Source organism: Rhagoletis zephyria, unplaced genomic scaffold, assembly GCF_001687245.7.
Source record: "Rhagoletis zephyria isolate East Lansing unplaced genomic scaffold, Rhagoletis_zephyria_1.1 Rzeph_scaffold_00042, whole genome shotgun sequence".
Lineage (NCBI taxonomy): Eukaryota > Metazoa > Arthropoda > Insecta > Diptera > Tephritidae > Rhagoletis > Rhagoletis zephyria.
Window position 1 is genome coordinate 199,688 of NW_016157126.1, and position 20,295 is coordinate 219,982.

At 41.0% G+C, this 20,295-nt stretch overlaps 1 protein-coding gene and 1 long non-coding RNA gene across 10 annotated transcripts in view; one reads left to right on the plus strand and one right to left on the minus strand.

Moving 5' to 3' along the window:
* LOC108367193 (uncharacterized) overlaps window positions 1–4,530 on the minus strand; it is an 18,269-nt gene extending 13,739 nt beyond the window's left edge. Inside the window, exons 1-2 of the long non-coding RNA XR_001848216.1 lie at window positions 4,521–4,530; window positions 438–442 (exon numbers count right to left, since the gene is read on the minus strand). This is a non-coding gene — a long non-coding RNA (uncharacterized LOC108367193). The remainder of the gene's footprint in view (window positions 1–437; window positions 443–4,520) is intronic.
* The window catches only part of Crk (Crk proto-oncogene, adaptor protein), a 190,879-nt gene that overhangs the window by 38,844 nt on the left and 131,740 nt on the right, over window positions 1–20,295 (plus strand). Inside the window, exon 1 of one of the 9 annotated variants that reach the window (XM_017621666.1) lies at window positions 10,403–10,526. The exons of 7 other annotated variants lie outside the window; for them this stretch is intronic. In XM_017621666.1, the coding sequence (XP_017477155.1) occupies window positions 10,474–10,526 (53 nt within the window). In that variant the 5' untranslated portion in view covers window positions 10,403–10,473. Of the gene's footprint in view, window positions 1–10,402; window positions 10,527–20,295 lie in introns of those variants that run through there. One more of the 9 variants, XM_017621694.1, reaches the window with a different exon arrangement.

The window sequence follows — 20,295 nt, forward strand, 5'->3', positions numbered from 1 at the left end:
AAGCGCGAAAGAAATGTCATCGCCTTCAATGGTCCTGAATCGAAGAAGCAAGTGGGCTCTGAGCGATTGTATGATGACCGCGTAGTGGTTTCCAAAGCTTTACCACCTGAGTTAGCCGAAGTTGTTTCTAATATGAAAATGCGCAGAATTGGTCGCCCAAAAGACCGCAAAACTCGCCCTCTGTTGATCACTACGCCTTCGGTTGATGATGCAAGAAGAATTCTCAAAATAAAACATACAGACAACAGAGACAACATAAATTTTAAACCAGATTTGACTCGGTGCCAGCAGAATCATCTTAACAGCCTACGGGAAGAGCTCGAGGCTCTTAAAAATAATGATGAATCAAACAAGACAATCAGGTATATAAATGGTATCCCAAGAATTGTGAATGTGCCTGGATTTCGAAGCGACGAGGAGAACCACTAAGGCCAAACAAGATCTGCTAGTTTACTACCAGAACGCAAGGGGGCTTAGAACTAAACTTAAAGATTTTTTCACTATAACAGCTAGTTGGCAGTGTGATGTACTATGTATTTCGGAGTCTTGGTTGCATCCGTCTATTTTGGATGGCGAAATTGTTGACAGTACGTATAATATCTATAAGAGGGACAGGGATCAAACGACCAGCATACATGAGCGCGGTGGCGGTGTCTTCATTGCTGTCAAGCGCCGTATATCGGTTGAACAATTAACAATAAGCAACAATCACCTGGAGCAAGTATTCGTTAAAGTTAAAGGCCACGGTGGTGGTGATATCATCATACTGTGTGTTTATATTCCACCAAAATCACGTTCTGATGTATACTCCAGTCATATAGCTACCATTTCTTACCTTAGAAATAAATATCCAAACAGCAGTCTTATGATAATCGGTGATTATAATCTTAATAGTAGTCTACCACAAGTTGAGTGTGAGTCAATATTGTATGAAAAATTTCTTCTCTCTGGATGCCTCCAGCAAAACAATACCTACAATGAGCACGGACGAATGTTGGATCTATGCTTCAGCGATTTAAACCTCTTGATTAACAAGGCGGATCCCATTATCCAGGAGGATGCATATCACCCCGCGCTGGTGGTGCAACATAAATTCCGTGCAAATCTGAAGCAAAATGACGTTCCTACTTATGTATTTAAAAAGGCAGACTATGCAGCGTTGAATAGCTTCTTCCTGGGCGTAAACTGGATAGACTTATATAAGCTGGAAAATATCGATGACAAAGTGAGCTGGTTTTATGAGATTGTGTACTCGGGCATTGCTCAATTTGTCCCAATATTTGTTAAGAAGAATAATGAATACCCTTGTTGGTTTTCAAAAAAGTTGATTTACAAAATTAAGCAAAAGAAAATTGCACATCAAAGGTATAAGAAGCAAAAAACCCAAGCAAACTATGTCGTATTTAGTAGTTTAAGGTCCGAGTGTAAAAAGCTGAGTACATCATGCTACGAGAGTTACCTAGGAAAAGTAGAGAACGATTTGAAATTTAATCCTAATAGATTCTGGAGTTTTGTAAAAAATAAAAGGCGCAACGATGTCGATATACCTTCGACTATGACTTGGAACGAAATTACTGCATGTAATGGCGCGGAAATAAGTAACCTCTTCGCGTCATTCTTCAGAAGCGTATATAAAGAACCCGCATCAGAGGCTGTTACACACCAAGAATGTGATCATCCAGATGTCGACATGGTGGAATTTGAAGTATGCTTCAATGATGTATTTCGTCAGCTAACTCTTTTAAATATCAACAAAGGCGCTGGACCTGATCATATACCAAACATCTTTTTAAGAAACTGTGCTGTTGGTCTCTGTGAGCCAATCACACATATCTTCAGCAAATCGCTTCAAACAGGTAATTTTCCCTCGACGTGGAAGTTATCATACATAAGCCCTATACATAAATCGGGTGATAAAGCCCAGGTGAACAACTATAGACCTATATGCATCCAATCTTCACTCGCTAAATTACTAGAAAAAATCGTCTTGCCTCAATTAACCTCTGCTTTTAAAAATGTGATAATCTCCAAGCAGCATGGATTCTTTGGTGGGAGATCCACCTCTACCAATCTATATCTCTACATCAGCTACATACTTAATGCAATGAACAACGGACTAGACGTACACTCCTTATACACTGACTTTAGCAAGGCATTTGACATGGTTGATCATGAAATTCTGCTACGAAAAGTAAATAGTTATGGTGTACGATCAAGAGCATTAGACTGGCTTCGCTCGTATTTATCTGGCAGACGTCTGCAAGTCCGTGCCAATTGTCATCTGTCAAATGAGTTTGATGTTATATCTGGTGTACCACAAGGATCTCATCTGGGACCAGTTCTGTTCAGCATATTTATAAACGACATAGGTGTGAATCTTAAATCCGAGTACTTGTTATATGCCGATGATATGAAACTATTCAGAGCAATAGGTAACAATCACGACATGAAGGCTCTTCAGGAGGATATCTCTGAACTAGAAGAGTGGTGTGTGATGAATAAATTGCATCTGAACATAAAAAAGTGTGCTGTCATGGGATTCTCTCGACGTCACCATCGAATGCCCGCCAATTATTATCTGTGCGGCCAACGTGTACAGTTAGTCAGTACCATAAAGGACTTGGGAGTGATGATTGACGATAAACTGTCTTTCTCAGATCACATCAACCACATAGCTTTACGTGCATGCCGTGCTCTGGGATTTGTTTGCAGATTTGGCAAGGAATTCAAGGATGTAAAAACCCTTCTCAGACTTTTCTCGACCTTCGTTCAACCAATACTTGAATATGGTTCCATTGCCTGGGCACCATATACCGAACAACAAACTAACAATGTTGAAAAGGTTCAACGAAAGCTCTGCATGTTTTTGCTGTATAACTCGCGCGACGAAAGCAATATGAACGTCAATGATGTATATCTCAGGAACAATATTAAAACTCTATGTAGCAGAAGGCAAATGACGGATCTATCGTTCTTTTACAAAGTCGTCAATGGCCTGATTGACTCACCAGAAATACTGGAGCAGTTCAGATTTATTACCTCTAGAGCCGATCTCCGAACTAGAAGGCTACTAGATGTTGTGCAGGCAAATAGAAACTACGTCGCCTTTGGTCCGTACAACAGGATAGCGAACCTTGTCAACCAACATGCACCGAAATGTTAGGAAGGTTGAAGTCACCAAATACACAAAGATGATTATCATCTAAGCTTTTATGAACAAAGTGAACAATATTATCTGTGTGTGCTTTATAAAAGGAGTAGTTGCTATTAGGCGGAATATACGATGCAATTAGATATAAGGAGCCATAAGCAGGTGATCCACTTAGGCAGATACACAAATGATCCAAAATGGTATCCGAATTCCAAAGAGTTACTTGACAAGCCCGTAATCTCCGTTGTACCGCAATTAGCACACCACCTCCAAGCGAGCAGCCCGTTTATATTGCATCTCGGTCTTTACGAAAGACATTATATACTTTGGCATCAAAAAACTCTTGATCAAAATAGTCCGTACTCAGCCACGTTCCCACAAAGATAATAACACCAAACTCCGAATAAGCCGCCCATGTTTTGAAAGTAAATCTTTACTTCTTTAAACTCACAAACTTTTTTGTTAGGTAGTTGCTAGGCAATCTTATTTTTTCCGGTAGCGTTTTGAATAAATTGAAAAGGTCGAACTTTGACGTCGGCTGGCCATATCAGGCAGGATCTAGAACCTTGCCAAGGAGCGTAGTTGAGACACCAAGCTTAAAATTAATATTCTTAGCTTGTTAATATCAGTTTCTTTTTTAATGAGGGGGAAGCAGGCAATTTGGCCGCTATCAATTGCGGCATTTCTCGCTACATAGGCTATGATATTTTCGGCACTGACAGTAGATTTGAAAGACGACAGATGGATCCAGGTTTTGGATGCGACAACGTCGAGATCCGTGGTTTTGTTGACACCAATTACTACGTCAGTGGTAGTCTGCTTTTTGGACTTTTTTCTTTGCATTCGTGTCCACTGTGCAGGCGATTCCAAATTAGCTTCAGCCGGCGGGAGTGACAGAGCATCAGCGTTTAGTTGAGAATGTACATAACTAACATCATCAGTGGTAGTAGCAGCAGCCGAATTAGCAGCAGAGGCAGAATTAGGGACAGCATCAGCATACGAGAGTGGTCCCTTAGTAGTAGCGGACATTAATGTTGTCACGCCGACATTAATGTTTCCGATACCGACGCAAGCAGAGTCGGCAGTAGCCTTAATTTTTTTTTTTTTTTTTTTTTTTTATTTTTTTTATTTTTTTATTTATTTATTTAATCAAATGGAATAAATCCTTACTGACTATAAAACAAGAGAGCTTATATACTACCTAAAATAATTAAGTAGGACAAAACGAACTGTTCCAAATGAGAGAGACGGGTCATATTCAGAGAGCTCATTTAGCTCAGAAAGGGTTCTGAACAAAGGCGAGAATTTTACATAGTTAGTTTTAGGAAATCCCAGGTAGAATAAAGAAACACGCCGCAGATTATGAGACGGGACGTTTAATGCTAACTTATCCAGAAGATTAGGACAATCGACTGTGCCCTCCAATATTTTGGCCACAAAAGAGGCTGCTAGGAAAGAACGCCTAGTATTTAACGAACTTAAGTTAATAAGTTGACAACGGGAAGTATACGGAGGTATAGGCTCAGAAAATTTTAGACAACGGGGATGACACCAGCGGGGCTAAGAGAGCGAAGAGAGTTTGAACGAGTTGTAGTTTTCGAAGATGTACTTTTCAAAGCGTTGTTGGTAGTTTAAAACTTAGCGTCGGTACACTTGTTGATGTCGCGAGACGCCTTGATTAAATTAGCAAGAGAGGAGAACGCCGACAGCAACTCATCAAAGCGAAATTTACTTTGCAAGGAGCGAACTTCAGCTTCAAGTGGTTCTGTCTGTTTGACGAGTGACAAATTGTCTTCACGCAGAGCATTGACTGCAGCAACCATGCGAGTATTTTCTTCTTTAAGGGCGGTGATTTCGTTTAGTGCTGCCTCTAGAGCAATTGATTGCTTAGATGTGTGTTGCTTGACCAACTTGATTAACTCACTTTGCTCTATATTATTAGCATTACACTCATCCGTGTTGTTGGGTGGTGGAGGCAAACGAAGAGAATGACGCCGGTCGGTAACACACCGATTACAGTGAAATTGCTTACCCGTTTTTAGCAAAAACTCAAGATCAGCTGGCAGAAGGTTAACACAGCTTAGATGAAAAATCTCATTGCACTCATTGCACTGCACTTTATCTTGTGCACGCTCTACCTTATTTGCACATACACACGGCATTGTTAGTACAAAAATAGCAGGCAAAAATATTAAATATTACGTATTAGAGTCACTGTCTCAAATAGAAAGGCACACAATTTCTGCTTTCTGATAGTTTATGTACACATGTATGTTGTCACTCATTTTACGAATTAGAGTTAGCAGGAAAAAAAAACAACAGCTATGGAAACGACCAGAGAACGTAGAAAAAACGCGTCCACGCGCAACGACAGTTCAATAGGAATGAAAAAATTCTTTTGGGTGCAGATTTAAAAAACATTAAACTATACAATGAAGTTATTTGCGTTACAAAAAAATTTGTTTGTTTGCTTTTCAATAATTTTTTTATGAAGAACTCAACATTTAAGCAATTTCTGCGCCTCGTGGACGAAAATTTTTAACAACAACTTCTGTAATAAACTTTTCTGCATTTATATATGAAAAAAATGCGTGCATTTCGATATAGTTTGGTCGGAATGAATTCTTATTTGCCAGCGTGCGCACCCGACTACCGCGGGCATGCGAAATTCGAGCATTAGAAATAAAAATGGAACGATTGAAACGTGCATTTCTTGCGCAAGAAGTCACGCGCGATCCAGCCACGAGATATATGCCCGCAATATGCCCATAAAACGATTGGTCTTTTATATTAATTTCTTGCGTATATCGAACATTGCCGAAAACAAGTCAACTATAATTAAATTATTTTCTTCTTACTTAATATTACACAAACAAAATACATGGGGAAAAATTATCGATCACCAAGTTACCGTGTACCAAGCTCGGTGGGAAGAACCCTATTACAAATTTGATTGCCCAGAATTGAAAAATCAGTACAAATCAGTACAAATTTAAAAAAATCAGTACATTAGCGTACTGATTGAAGGAATGAATAAAATCAGTACGAAAGTTGAAAAATCAGTACTGTACTGATAAAATCAGTTCATCTGGCAACCGTACCTATGCGTAACAATATCTTGGCGCTACCAGTGAGCAATCGTCGCGCGATTAAAAATTTTTCTTCCTCGTCGTACCCGTAAGCTTTTGCGCTGTCCTCGAACTCGCTGATACACTTGACGACATCGCCCTTATCCCCATTGAATGTGTGGAAGGTTTTCTCTAACTGTATCTCGATTGCCGTTAAATCGGAAGTACGGTTCTCGCTGATTGCGGCGTCTGCCTCGGCACTATCAGGCGCTGTCGCGGTTACTATTACCGCGTTACCCATCGAGTACTTCGTGCTGATTTCGAGCTTCCACCGCCTTATTGGCCACGCTTTTGGTTGCCCTTGCGCTTACACCAGTTTCTGCATCGATCGCCACCATCGTTGCATCGTCTTGCGCTATTTAACTTTGCGTTTCACTAATCTTTTCTCAATAACGTAGTGTAGAGCTATCGATAATCGAAATTTGATAGTTCGATAACCAGCCAGCGGCTGTAAAGCTGTGCGAGTAAAATTAAATTATTAAAATAAAGAGTTTTAAAGAAAAGACAGCAATAAAGCTAAGTTCATCACAATTATTTGTTTAACGAGGAAGAAAGGTGCATTAACGCGGCCTCAATCAGGCGATATTTAAAGGATAATTCCAATCCTCTAGAGCAACCGCGTGCACTGTAAGCAAAAGTTAATGCTTTCAAGGTTTTTCTTTTATTATCGTTTTGTGTTCATTTTCAAAGCATATTGAGGACTTCCAAAAGATGCTGTAGTATAATTGGTTAATAAACAGCTGATCCACTTCGTTCAACTTTAATACGTCCGCTCACAAAAAGCTTGCGCACCTCTTCGATTTTTCGCGGAAGGAAGTACCACAGCAATGACTTCAATTTGGAAAACTTGGTGTTTCGGTAGTTTTAAAAGGGGTGCTTGAGTTGATAAAGGAAAAAATTTGCAATCAGTGTTCGCGTTTGTTTCGCCAAAAGGGCGTACTCCACGGGAACTAAAATTTCAAGTTGTTTTGTTATTTTCACCATATTCTGTGAAAGCATTGCAAAATGTTAATATCGTTCAAATTATTAAAAAGTATAATATACGACACACTTTTCAATTTTCGCACCTAAATACGTTCCCAAAACATTCCCAGCAACCACAAAAATGTAGTAGCATGTATACACACTTGGTAGCAACTGCAGTTGTCAGTGGAATGTTGGCAGTTGCCATCCGTAATATCGTTTTGGCAACTAGCAATGCAACTGAAGTTTGATTGCTAACGACAATCGACCCATTAGTATAAACTACGACTGCTTCGGTTGACTCGTTTATTCGGAATGGAATCTTTGTAACAACCGCTGCCATTTGCTTTTGATATATGTTTTTGTTTTTAGCGCTGCCAGATTATTGGCATATTTACAGTGTATTCTACTACTTACATTCTACTACAAGAGCTTAAGTAAACTCTGGTAAATGTTACTCGATCGGTACGTAATAATTACCAAATTGAAGGCGAGTCTTACTGTTACTGATTTATGATAATAATATGATGAAAATCGTTCAGATTATAAACAAATTATATATCTTAAAATAAGAAAAATGTTGAACAAAATTTTTTTGTCATTTATTTGCAAATTTTATATAGTATGCATAAACATAAGTAAACTAATTAGGGTTTTTAGTGTGGGCCTGTTCACTGTTTCCATACTCATTTGCATAAACAAAATTTTTCTACGATGATGGAAAATGATGGCTTTTCTATTAGAGCTACCGAAATTGTTCCTAAATTTGCAAAAATTCGCAAACTATAGCCAATATTAAAACAAGATTAGAATATTGCGAACCAGCGACCTAAATGCACGCCAGCAATATTAATGCTGTTCTTTACATCTTTTGTCTATAGGCCAGTGCAATTCTCAAGAGAACAATTACAATTTTATTGAAAAAAGATAACTTTGAGATTAACGATAAGCTAAACGGCTGCGAGAATTGATATTTGACATTATATTTTACGTTAACGGATTCATTATCTAATAATATGCACCAAACCTTTTTGATGAACCCAGAATTTTTAATAAGAATTTGTCTTATTCGACTAGTGTGCTGTGGGTCACTTGGCGGCCGATGCGCGGGCTCTTACAATTAAACTAAAATACTAATATTTTGCAGGCTTGTTATTGACTTCATGATACAATATATTTTCTTTATTACAAAGGGATTTGAGAAAAATTAGATTTTCGACACGCCCTAGTATACAACCTATGTATGTACTTTTAACTTAACGTTCGTAACGGTATATTTTTCTTTTTGCGGAAACAACAACTACAAAAGTTATTAAGGGTAAAGTTCATATGAAAGAATTTTTTAAATCAAAATTTCTTAAAAAACGAACACATGGATTTTTATTTATTGGAAATTTAATTCCCTTTAATTCGATGTACATACATATGTATATTTATTTATTAATTTGTTTATGAAGTCTATGAACAGGATGTTCTTACAGACTACACATATTAGAAAAAATTAAATATTATAAAATATTATTGAGATTGCTTAAATAAGATTCAAGCCGATTTTGGAAAATACCCTTTGCCATAGAGAGATCAAGGTCTAGAGATCTAGAAATCGTATTGATTTCTTGCAAAGTTATTTTTAGGGGGGCATTTCGTCTGTAAAGAGTTTTGCTAATAGCGACCCTAAACAAATCAGTATGCGACAAATCGGTTATGCAACGGTATTATGTTAATTAATTGACAACGTGAAGAATAGGATGGGATAGGGTCGGAGAAGTTAAGCGATCTTAAGGTGTGTCGGATAAGCCCGCGCTGGACTGACTCAATCCTGTTTATGTGGACTTGTTAATAAGGTCTCCAAATAAAGGCAGCGTACTCTAAACTTGACCGAACAAATGCAGAGTATTAGACTGTTTGAGTATAGGGATTCAAAAACGCAGTACTGTTGCATCTTACAAAAGCAAGCATCGAAAATGAATTAGCTGCGATATAAATGATATGCGTAATAAAATAAATTTCGAATTAATATCCGAAGATCGGCAACCGTTTAAGCCGCTATTGCTGTTGTGAGTGATTACATCAATGACAGCACATTTCAGGGCACTTACTTCAGTAGTTAAATCATCAACCCTAGTGGCATTGTTGTTGCCATTTGAAGATAATGACTTGGTTTTTTACTAAGTCAATCTGGGTGGTTAATTCTCTAATCTTCACTTTGAAAGCCGTCATAATCGATTCCAAGCCTATTTTCTGAGTGCCAAAGATCGACTCAAAAATATTGCAAATTTTGTCCGGAGTATGAACACAGTCACGACACAGGTAGCCAATATGCCGGTTGGCTGTAAACCACCTCACGTCATATTCCGTGATAGAACCATCACAACAGGCCCTATGAAAGCGCTTTTTACAAAAACCTTTACACGGCACGACTGAAGAATCACTCCTAGCAAACATTTTAGTGCACTTTCCACAAAAAGCAGCCATATAATATGTATGCGTCTTTAAATATTTGTAACATGAAGAAACAAAGCAAAGCAAAATTAGAGAGTAGTCAAAAACACGTCTACACTCGATGACAAACTGTCACACATAACTCCTTTCTGCGTAGGCGACCTTCGGCCGCACTTAGGGATTATAACCATCACTAAGTAGAATTCTCCTTTCTGTGTTGCCGAAAAAGATGCGCAGAACACCTTTTGCAGAGAAAACCTTTCTGCGTAAGCGTCCTTCGGCCGCACTCAGGGATTATAACCCTCACTAAGTAGAATTCTCCCTTCTGTGTTGCCGAAGAAGAGAGGCAGAACACCTTTTGCAGAGAAAACCCTTCGGCGGAACTAAGGGATTATAACCCTCACTAAGTATAATTCCCCTTTCTGTGTTCCCGCAGAAAAGAACCGGGCTTCAAAAAAATTACATGCTTAGGTCTTTTCTGTTTGGTTGGTTTGGTGCTTTTTCGTTTTCTTTTAAGCTCTTCTTCGCACTGGGCGTTTGACAGTTCATTGATTGTAATCGTTATTGCACATTAATCGTTGGCACGGAAATTTTTTAAAGCGTTTTTAATTAATACATAAATTGCAGTAATATGTAACAAATATTATTAAAAAAATGTTTATATGAGGGACTGGTAAAATAATAGTTATTATGAGTGTTTATATTTCTGCTTTCAGCTTTGTTCAAGCGAAAAAGCAGCAAAACGCAAGTGAACATTGTGATTTTTGGCATTTTTGTGAATGACAGTTCATGATCTCTCTAAACGCCTTCGCCTACCGTCCCTTTAACCAACGGCCATATTGGTAAGCCAACCCACGCCCATTTTAAGTCCATTTATGTTGTCTTGAAAATTGTTGCGGAATGTTTTCATTTGCGTTATATGAAAGTAGGGGACGTGCAATAAGTGTTTAGATATACATAAATATTTTAGTTAATTCCATTATGTGAAAAAGTGACTGTAGGTAAATGCAATAGCCTTTAACATATCCTGGAAAATCATTTTGAGGACTCTGCATTCGGACAATATTGCTTCGCATTCAACGAAAAAAGTCACTCCCTGGTACACATTTCTGTAATCCGGTTCTTTCATTTAGAAGTTATTTATACAATTGAAGAGAAATTTATTTAGAAAAAACTGGAGATTTTAGTATAAACTGCGACTGCTTCGATTGACTCGCTTATTCGGAATGGAATCTTTGTACAAGCGCTGCCATTTGCTTTTGATATATCTTTTTATATCTACCTGCCAGACTATTGGCATATTTACAGTGTATTCTACTACTTACATTCTACTACAGCTCGGCCAACCAGACCGGAATGATCGACCTCGATCATGTATTATAAAGTAAAAATAAAGATATTTACAAAGTTTTAGTTTTTCTTAAATAAATTTCTTATAGACCACTATATCTACAGTAAGAAATAAGCGATTCTTAACACAACACAAAAATAATCTGTCAAGATGGGCTTGAAGTTGAAGCGCGTCATTATTAGATCTAATAAGTGAGTAGACTTTTAAATTATCTGCGTATAAGAGATACTTAGATGTACTAAAGCACGACCCGATACCTCTCTGAACTTGGCAGGACAACTTTTCCTCAAAGCAAAAATTCCTATCGCATAATTTGCCGTTAATTATCCGTAAATTATCCGTCGTTTATCCGTGAAAAGAATGATTTTGCCGCGGACAGATTTTAAAAAATATCGAGTGCACCTTCTGAAAACCAATAAAGGAAACCAGCTAAACCCAAACTAACTTTCTGATAATTTGCCGTACATTATCCGTTGTTTATCCGTGAAAAGAATTATTTTGCCGCGGAAACATTTTAAAAAATATCCTTCTGAAAACCGATAAAGGAAACCAGCTAAACCCAAACTAACTTTCTGATAATTTGCCGTACATTATCCGTTGTTTAGCCGTGAAAAGAATTATCTTGCGGCTGACACATTTTAAAAAATATCGCGTGCCCTGCTAACTTCTGTGGAAGTTAACAGGGCACCTTCTGAAAACCAATAAAGGAAACCAGCTAAACCCAAACTAACTTTCTGATAATTTGCCGTACATTATCCGTTGTTTAGCCGTGAAAAGAATTATCTTGCGGCTGACACATTTTAAAAAATATCGCGTGCCCTGCTAACTTCTGTGGAAGTTAACAGGGCACCTTCTGAAAACCAATAAAGGAAACCAGCTAAACCCAAACTAACTTTCTGATAATTTGCCGTACATTATCCGTTGTTTAGCCGTGAAAAGAATTATCTTGCGGCTGACACATTTTAAAAAATATCGCGTGCCCTGCTAACTTCTGTGGAAGTTAACAGGGCACCTTCTGAAAACCAATAAAGGAAACCAGCTAAACCCAAACTAACTTTCTGATAATTTGCCGTACATTATCCGTTGTTTAGCCGTGAAAAGAATTATCTTGCGGCTGACACATTTTAAAAAATATCGCGTGCCCTGCTAACTTCTGTGGAAGTTAACAGGGCACCTTCTGAAAACCAATAAAGGAAACCAGCTAAACCCAAACTAACTTTCTGATAATTTGCCGTACATTATCCGTTGTTTAGCCGTGAAAAGAATTATCTTGCGGCTGACACATTTTAAAAAATATCGCGTGCCCTGCTAACTTCTGTGGAAGTTAACAGGGCACCTTCTGAAAACCAATAAAGGAAACCAGCTAAACCCAAACTAACTTTCTGATAATTTGCCGTACATTATCCGTTGTTTAGCCGTGAAAAGAATTATCTTGCGGCTGACACATTTTAAAAAATATCGCGTGCCCTGCTAACTTCTGTGGAAGTTAACAGGGCACCTTCTGAAAACCAATAAAGGAAACCAGCTAAACCCAAACTAACTTTCTGATAATTTGCCGTACATTATCCGTTGTTTAGCCGTGAAAAGAATTATCTTGCGGCTGACACATTTTAAAAAATATCGCGTGCCCTGCTAACTTCTGTGGAAGTTAACAGGGCACCTTCTGAAAACCAATAAAGGAAACCAGCTAAACCCAAACTAACTTTCTGATAATTTGCCGTACATTATCCGTTGTTTAGCCGTGAAAAGAATTATCTTGCGGCTGACACATTTTAAAAAATATCGCGTGCCCTGCTAACTTCTGTGGAAGTTAACAGGGCACCTTCTGAAAACCAATAAAGGAAACCAGCTAAACCCAAACTAACTTTCTGATAATTTGCCGTACATTATCCGTTGTTTAGCCGTGAAAAGAATTATCTTGCGGCTGACACATTTTAAAAAATATCGCGTGCCCTGCTAACTTCTGTGGAAGTTAACAGGGCACCTTCTGAAAACCAATAAAGGAAACCAGCTAAACCCAAACTAACTTTCTGATAATTTGCCGTACATTATCCGTTGTTTAGCCGTGAAAAGAATTATCTTGCGGCTGACACATTTTAAAAAATATCGCGTGCCCTGCTAACTTCTGTGGAAGTTAACAGGGCACCTTCTGAAAACCAATAAAGGAAACCAGCTAAACCCAAACTAACTTTCTGATAATTTGCCGTACATTATCCGTTGTTTAGCCGTGAAAAGAATTATCTTGCGGCTGACACATTTTAAAAAATATCGCGTGCCCTGCTAACTTCCGTGGAAGTTAGCAGGGCACGCGATATTTTTTAAAATGTGTCAGCCGCAAGATAATTCTTTTCACGGAAAAAAAAACGGATAATTTACAGCAAATTATCAGACTTCCACGGAAGTTAGCAGGGCACGCGATATTTTTTAAAATGTGTCAGCCGCAAGATAATTCTTTTCACGGATAAACAACGGATAATTTACGGCAAATTATCAGATAGTTAGTTTGGGTTTAGCTGGTTTCCTTCATTGGTTTTCACGGAAGTTAGCAGGGCACTCGATATTTTTTATAATATGTCCGCGGCAAAATTATTCTTTTCACGGATAATTTACGGATAATTAACGGCAAATTATGCGATAGGAATTTTTGCTTTGAGAAAAAGTTGTCCTGCCAAGTTCAGAGAGGTCGACCCGATGTCACTAATAAATATTAGGAAGAACAATGGGCCCAATATACTACCTAGCGGAACTCTAGAGGTGAGCAATAAGGTCTTCGAAGAAGCGCCATCAATAACAACAGAACTAGTTCTGTGTGATAGATTTGTCTTTATCCACTGAAGCATGGACAAGTGAAACCCAAGCGGCGAAAGTTTACTAATTAAAATCGTGTGCGAAATTCTATCAAATGCCTTGGAAAAGTCCGTGTATATTGTATCCATTTAATACCCTGCTAGGAAACTTTTAATACAGTGGTCCGTAAAAACGTAGAGATTAGTTACAGTGGATCAACTATTCCCACGACAGCCGGTTCTACGTACCGGAATGACTCGGGTTTTACCCGACCAAGGGCTGTTGTTTCGGCGATCTAACCCCGGTTAGGTCGGCGAAGTATCTCAGAAGTTGTTCGTCCATAGGGCTACATTCGCTACGTATTCTTCTGCTCAGGGCTGGAATCGAGTCAAACCCAGGGCCAGAAACATACACCTGCTGTGTATGCCAGAAACGACTACACCACAACTTCACCTCAGTCAAGTGCAATGCCTGCGAGGGGTGGAGTCACCTCAGAGTTTGCTCAGGATTACGGACACATCGGCAGTGGACCACGTCGTTTGTGGCCCCCTGCTACTCAAATAGAGCCGCCTCCACGGCTAACCCCAGTCCACCTGAGCAGCTCCACACAAGCACCACAGCACAACAACATAACAATACAATAGACCACACGACAACCACGACAGACCACAGAACACACACAACCGCACCATCACCCGCACGCCGCCGCCAACAACTCTTGGTTCCTCCTACAATCTGCACGGTATGTNACTCAAATAGAGCCGCCTCCACGGCTAACCCCAGTCCACCTGAGCAGCTCCACACAAGCACCACAGCACAACAACATAACAATACAATAGACCACACGACAACCACGACAGACCACAGAACACACACAACCGCACCATCACCCGCACGCCGCCGCCAACAACTCTTGGTTCCTCCTACAATCTGCACGGTATGTCAGACCAGGATATTCTGTAATGTGACATCAGTCAAGTGCAACACCTGCCTTGGCTGGTGGCACTTTAGGGCATGTTCAGGTCTGCGCACCACGCGAGATTGGACGAGGAACTTCGAGGGCCCGTGTTGCGCTGCACGGTCGCAAAACCCCACTGCGACGCCACCCACCACCACCACAGGGCGGCAACCACCACAGCAGCGCACACAGCCAATGGCGGCAAGGCCACACACATCTCTCACACCCCGCATTACCGCACGTCTCCCGAACCACATGAAGATCCTTCAGTTTAACTGTAACGGGCTTCAGAGCAAGATCGAGGAGATAACCGTCTTCATGGGAAGGCATGGTATATTGATAGCTGCGGTCCAAGAGACGAAGTTGCACAGCAATTCAACATTGTTGAATTGTGCCGTTTACAACGTGCACCGTCGAGATCGCGAGCGAGATAGCGTTCATCACGCACCACACCGTGCAGTATCGTCTTACCGAAGCAGACATTGACCGCAGGGTATCACCCTATAATGTTAGGGCATTGCTATCCGGTCAGGCGATGTTGAGCTCCAAATATTTAACGTGTACATACCCTCTGTCACCTGCTGCCCGGCAGGATATCACCCTGATATAGGTGCGCTGCTCAGAGGTGAAGACCGTATGGTAGTAGGTGACTTTAATGCGCACCACGATCTTTGGCACTCAAGAATGTCAAACGATCGTGGGGGAACTGACTTGGCTGAGCAGATAGACGATTCATTATTCTGCACAATGAACGACGACGCACCCACCAGGATTATGGGCAGCTGCTGCAGCTCGCGAAGCATAACAATAGTCAGCGCTGGTCTGATAGACAGCATATCATGGCGACCTATGCTGTCTTTGGCATCAGACCATCTGCCCATAGTCATCTCGATCGATAAACCAACCGACTTTGCTAAAGCTGATTGGAAAGGCTTCGCAGAATTTACTGAAAACAACTTCGCTGCGCTCCCCACACCAACCGACGTCCACCTTGGTGAACGTAAGTTCCGCAGGGCTATCACCGCTGCTGCAGATCGCTTCGTACCGGCAGGATGCCGAAGCGGCTGTTCATGCCGATGAGCGTGACAGCCTTCGTCAGGCCGATCCCGGAGATCCCCGTATCAGGGATCTCAACGCGGAGATTCGGCAACTAGTGAACGTACATAAGCGCAAGAAGTGGGAGTAAGCTTTGGTCAACCGTGAGGTCACTGTCCAATCCGACGAAGCACGACGACAGAGTTGAAATTTCGGCGCCCATGCTTCGTCGGACCCGGAGCGATGCGCGAGCTATTTTAGCCTGCAGTTCATACCGCTTCCTCCGCTGGACAAAACCAAGCGTCGAGTGACCAGAAGGCTGCACAAACTGCCAACAAGTTGTGCCCTATTGCTTTCACTTGCGGTGAAGTTCAGGTGGCCATCGGGAAGCCGAAAGCCTCCAAAGCCATGGATCCCGACGGAATATGCATCCTGATGCTGAAAAATTTGGGTCCCGCGGGAGTAGCTTACCTAACGGAGGTCCTAAATTTGTCAATGGCCAATCTCACCATCCCAGACATCTGGAAGGTGGGGAGAGTGGTCCCACTGCTCAAACCGGGGAAACCAGCCAACAAAGGAGCTTCGTATCGACCGANAATGTCAAACGATCGTGGGGGAACTGACTTGGCTGAGCAGATAGACGATTCATTATTCTGCACAATGAACGACGACGCACCCACCAGGATTATGGGCAGCTGCTGCAGCTCGCGAAGCATAACAATAGTCAGCGCTGGTCTGATAGACAGCATATCATGGCGACCTATGCTGTCTTTGGCATCAGACCATCTGCCCATAGTCATCTCGATCGATAAACCAACCGACTTTGCTAAAGCTGATTGGAAAGGCTTCGCAGAATTTACTGAAAACAACTTCGCTGCGCTCCCCACACCAACCGACGTCCACCTTGGTGAACGTAAGTTCCGCAGGGCTATCACCGCTGCTGCAGATCGCTTCGTACCGGCAGGATGCCGAAGCGGCTGTTCATGCCGATGAGCGTGACAGCCTTCGTCAGGCCGATCCCGGAGATCCCCGTATCAGGGATCTCAACGCGGAGATTCGGCAACTTGTAAACGTACATANACGCCATAAACACTCAGATAACTCGTGGCCTCAACCATAACCGTCCCTGTGAGAGAACGATTCTAGTAGCGTTGGACTGTCAGCCATTCCACGCTACTAGAAGATATAGAAGCTTTCTCTCTCCCACAGAGGCTCAAACGGTGACCGGCAAATTATCTTAGTGGTCGACACTCGTCGGTAATGTTTAGAGACAAATCGAGCAAACTCAGGAAAATAAAACAGAGGGTTCCACAGGGTGGTGTCCTTTCCCCGATACTTTTCAACTTTTATATTTCAAAGCTCCCTCGACCACCAGAGGGAGTCTCGATTATCTTTTACGCCGACAATTGCTCGATCATAACGACTGGGTATGGAATTGATGACTTGTGTTCGAAAGTAAACGGGTATCTCTCCGAGCTTTCCCGCTGCCTCACTGCAAAGTGCCTAGCCCTCTCCCCTACGAAATCCTCTGCGACCTTGTTCGCCACCTGGACGAAGGAGGTCAGGCTACCGCTGGGAATTCACTTCGATGGTACACCAATTCCGACGGTGAATAACCCCAAAATACTCGGAGTTACATTCGACAGTCTGCTCTCCTTCTCTGCGCACGCAACCGCTTTTGTCAATAAAGTACAGAGCCGCAACAAGGTCCTCAAGTCGGTATCCGGCAGTACTTGGGGCAAAGACAAAGAAACGTTGCTGGCAACATACAAGGCAATAGGCCGGCCGGTTTTAAACTACGCATCACCGGTGTGGTCGCCGGGGACTAGTAGGACGCAGTGGATGAAGCTACAGACGACACAAAAGACCGCACTTAGGACAGCGACTGGATGCCTCCTAATGTCGCCAGAACACCACCTTCATGACGAGGCGAAAATGCGCCCAGTAAAGGAGCATAACATAATGCTCTGCAAGCAGTTTCTGGTTGGGAGCCACAGATGTGGCCACCCAAACAGACAGCTGCTTGCAGAGGAGCCCTCGCCTAGGCACGTCAGGAGGCATCTCTACGAACTGACGGACGAAGTCCAGAGGTTCATTAAGCAGCGAGTTATGTAGACTCCAGACCTGTGAATGCCGTTCCTAGGCACACAACCACCGGACATTGACGAGACGGAGCTTCATCTGCCTAGGGAGACCAGAACCACAATAGCCCAACTTCGCTGTGGCTACTGCAGCAGGTTAAACTCACACCTGAGCAGACTAAACGCCGATGTGCCAAATTAGTGTCCGGCATGCCGAGAGATCCCTCACGACTCGAAACATCTCTTCGCATGCCCGGAAAACCCGACAACCCTATCGGCTTTGTCCCCGTGGGGCGATCCAATGGCGGCTGCACGCTTCTTAGGGCTGCCGTTAGTGGAACTTGACGACAACGACTGAGATATTAACCGATCTGGGCGGGGTTGTTGTAGCCGCTACAAAAACAACAACAACAACAGTGGATCAACTTGCAACAAAACCATGCTGATTGGAGCAAATTACACGCGGTAAAGTATAAAACAGCCTAGTTTTTATTATAACTTCAAAGAGATTAGAAACTGTAGTTAGTTTAGAGAGCGGACGGTAGTTGCTGACATCACTCTTATTACCACTTTTAAATATCGGCGTGATGGAGGTATGCTTCCATTCCTGAATAAAAATGCCTGACGATAGCGATTTATTGAAGATAAATTTCAAGGGTTCTACTAAGGAAACGCAATTCTTCAGCAAAATAGCAGACATGTCATCTTCGACTGTATGACAAGAATGTTTAAGATTCGTAATACCATCAAGAATATCTTCGTCTGTGAGAATCAGAGAGCCTACATCGAAGGAAGCACACTCCATATTGTTAGTGTCACTATCCGCAATTAGCTCACCAACCCCATCATCTGATACAAAATTTGAGGCAAAGAAATCAGCAAAAAGGTCAGCTGTATCATATAACGAAGCTGCCGTAGCATTCTTATAAAAAACCTTCATAGACTTAACGTAGTTCCAGAAACATTTCGGATTGCTTTTAATGCTTCTTTCAAAATAGGCAATGTAGCCTCTATAGCAGGACTTATTGAGAGTATTAAACTGATCTCGGTAACTAGTATAGGAATCAAAGTGTGTGCTGTCCTTAGTTAGCTTAAACTTTTTAAAGAACTTATTTCTTAGATTCTTAAGACGTTTCAACTTCCTCGTGTGCCAAGGTAGCAAGACATTTTGGCATGAACAGGTATATACATTTTACTTAGATTAAAAATAATATTCCTGAGTTCATGAAAACAAAAAGCAACATCGCCTGACCCAAAAACATCATTCCAATCAATAGAGGAGACAATATGGTCAAGAAAGTCAAACCCCCTTATTCTAAAACCCAAATTTTCGTAACGTAACGTAAAATGAAAAATCGACATGCTGCAACCCTTGCGGAAACATGTGCAGCATTNGTTCATGAAAACAAAAAGCAACATCGCCTGACCCAAAAACATCATTCCAATCAATAGAGGAGACAATATGGTCAAGAAAGTCAAACCCCCTTATTCTAAAACCCAAATTTTCGTAACGTAACGTAAAATGAAAAATCGACATGCTGCAACCCTTGCGGAAACATGTGCAGCATTGCCAGCTATCAGTTGTTTTTCGAAGATAGATGAAAGAGTAGTCGAAGAGCTAGCAACGTCTTCGAGAGAGAATTTCAGGACAGCGGGTTTTTGGTATGACATCTCTGTCACCCCCTCGTTTAGCGTGCGGGCCATCTGCCAGGCGGTAATGGTTGCGTTGACTAGTGCGCATCGTATCTCTACAGTTAAAAATGCCAATTTTTAAAATCATTTTAGTAAAGCTAATTTTCTTTTCACTGGCTTTCACTAGCTTTTAGACAAGTCCGGTGTTGCTAACATTGTGCCAGAAGTGATTTTTTTATAAAAAATTAAATTTTTCAACACATTTTAGTAAAGCTCAAAATTTAATATGATGTTGTTTAAGAACTAGTGACTATAAATTAATTTGCCAGACATTAATTCGGTTGCTAAAGCAAGAGCTAGACCGATTTAATGGTAGTGAGGGAGATAGTAGCAAAATAGTGAATTTTCATAGGATTTTAGTATGAAAACTGGAAACTATAACTACTTATCTTACATTTTGATATTTATAACATTGTTTTAACATTTTTATTTTTATAATTGTGTCATAAAAAACACTGACTTACAACAAAAATGCGCACTGGATGCCACTATCCAGTTCCTTTGCAGAATCGCTTGCTGATTCCGAAAATCGAGTATTTTTTCCATAAATAATTACCGCTATTCAGCTTAAAAAAGTGGTTCCACTTAATCACGTATGTATATTAGACTGCATCGCCAAAAAAAGTTGCCGTTTTCCACCGGGATTACAAAATTTATTATATTTTAAGACATCCACCAAAACATTTCGGAAAAATATTAAGATTTAC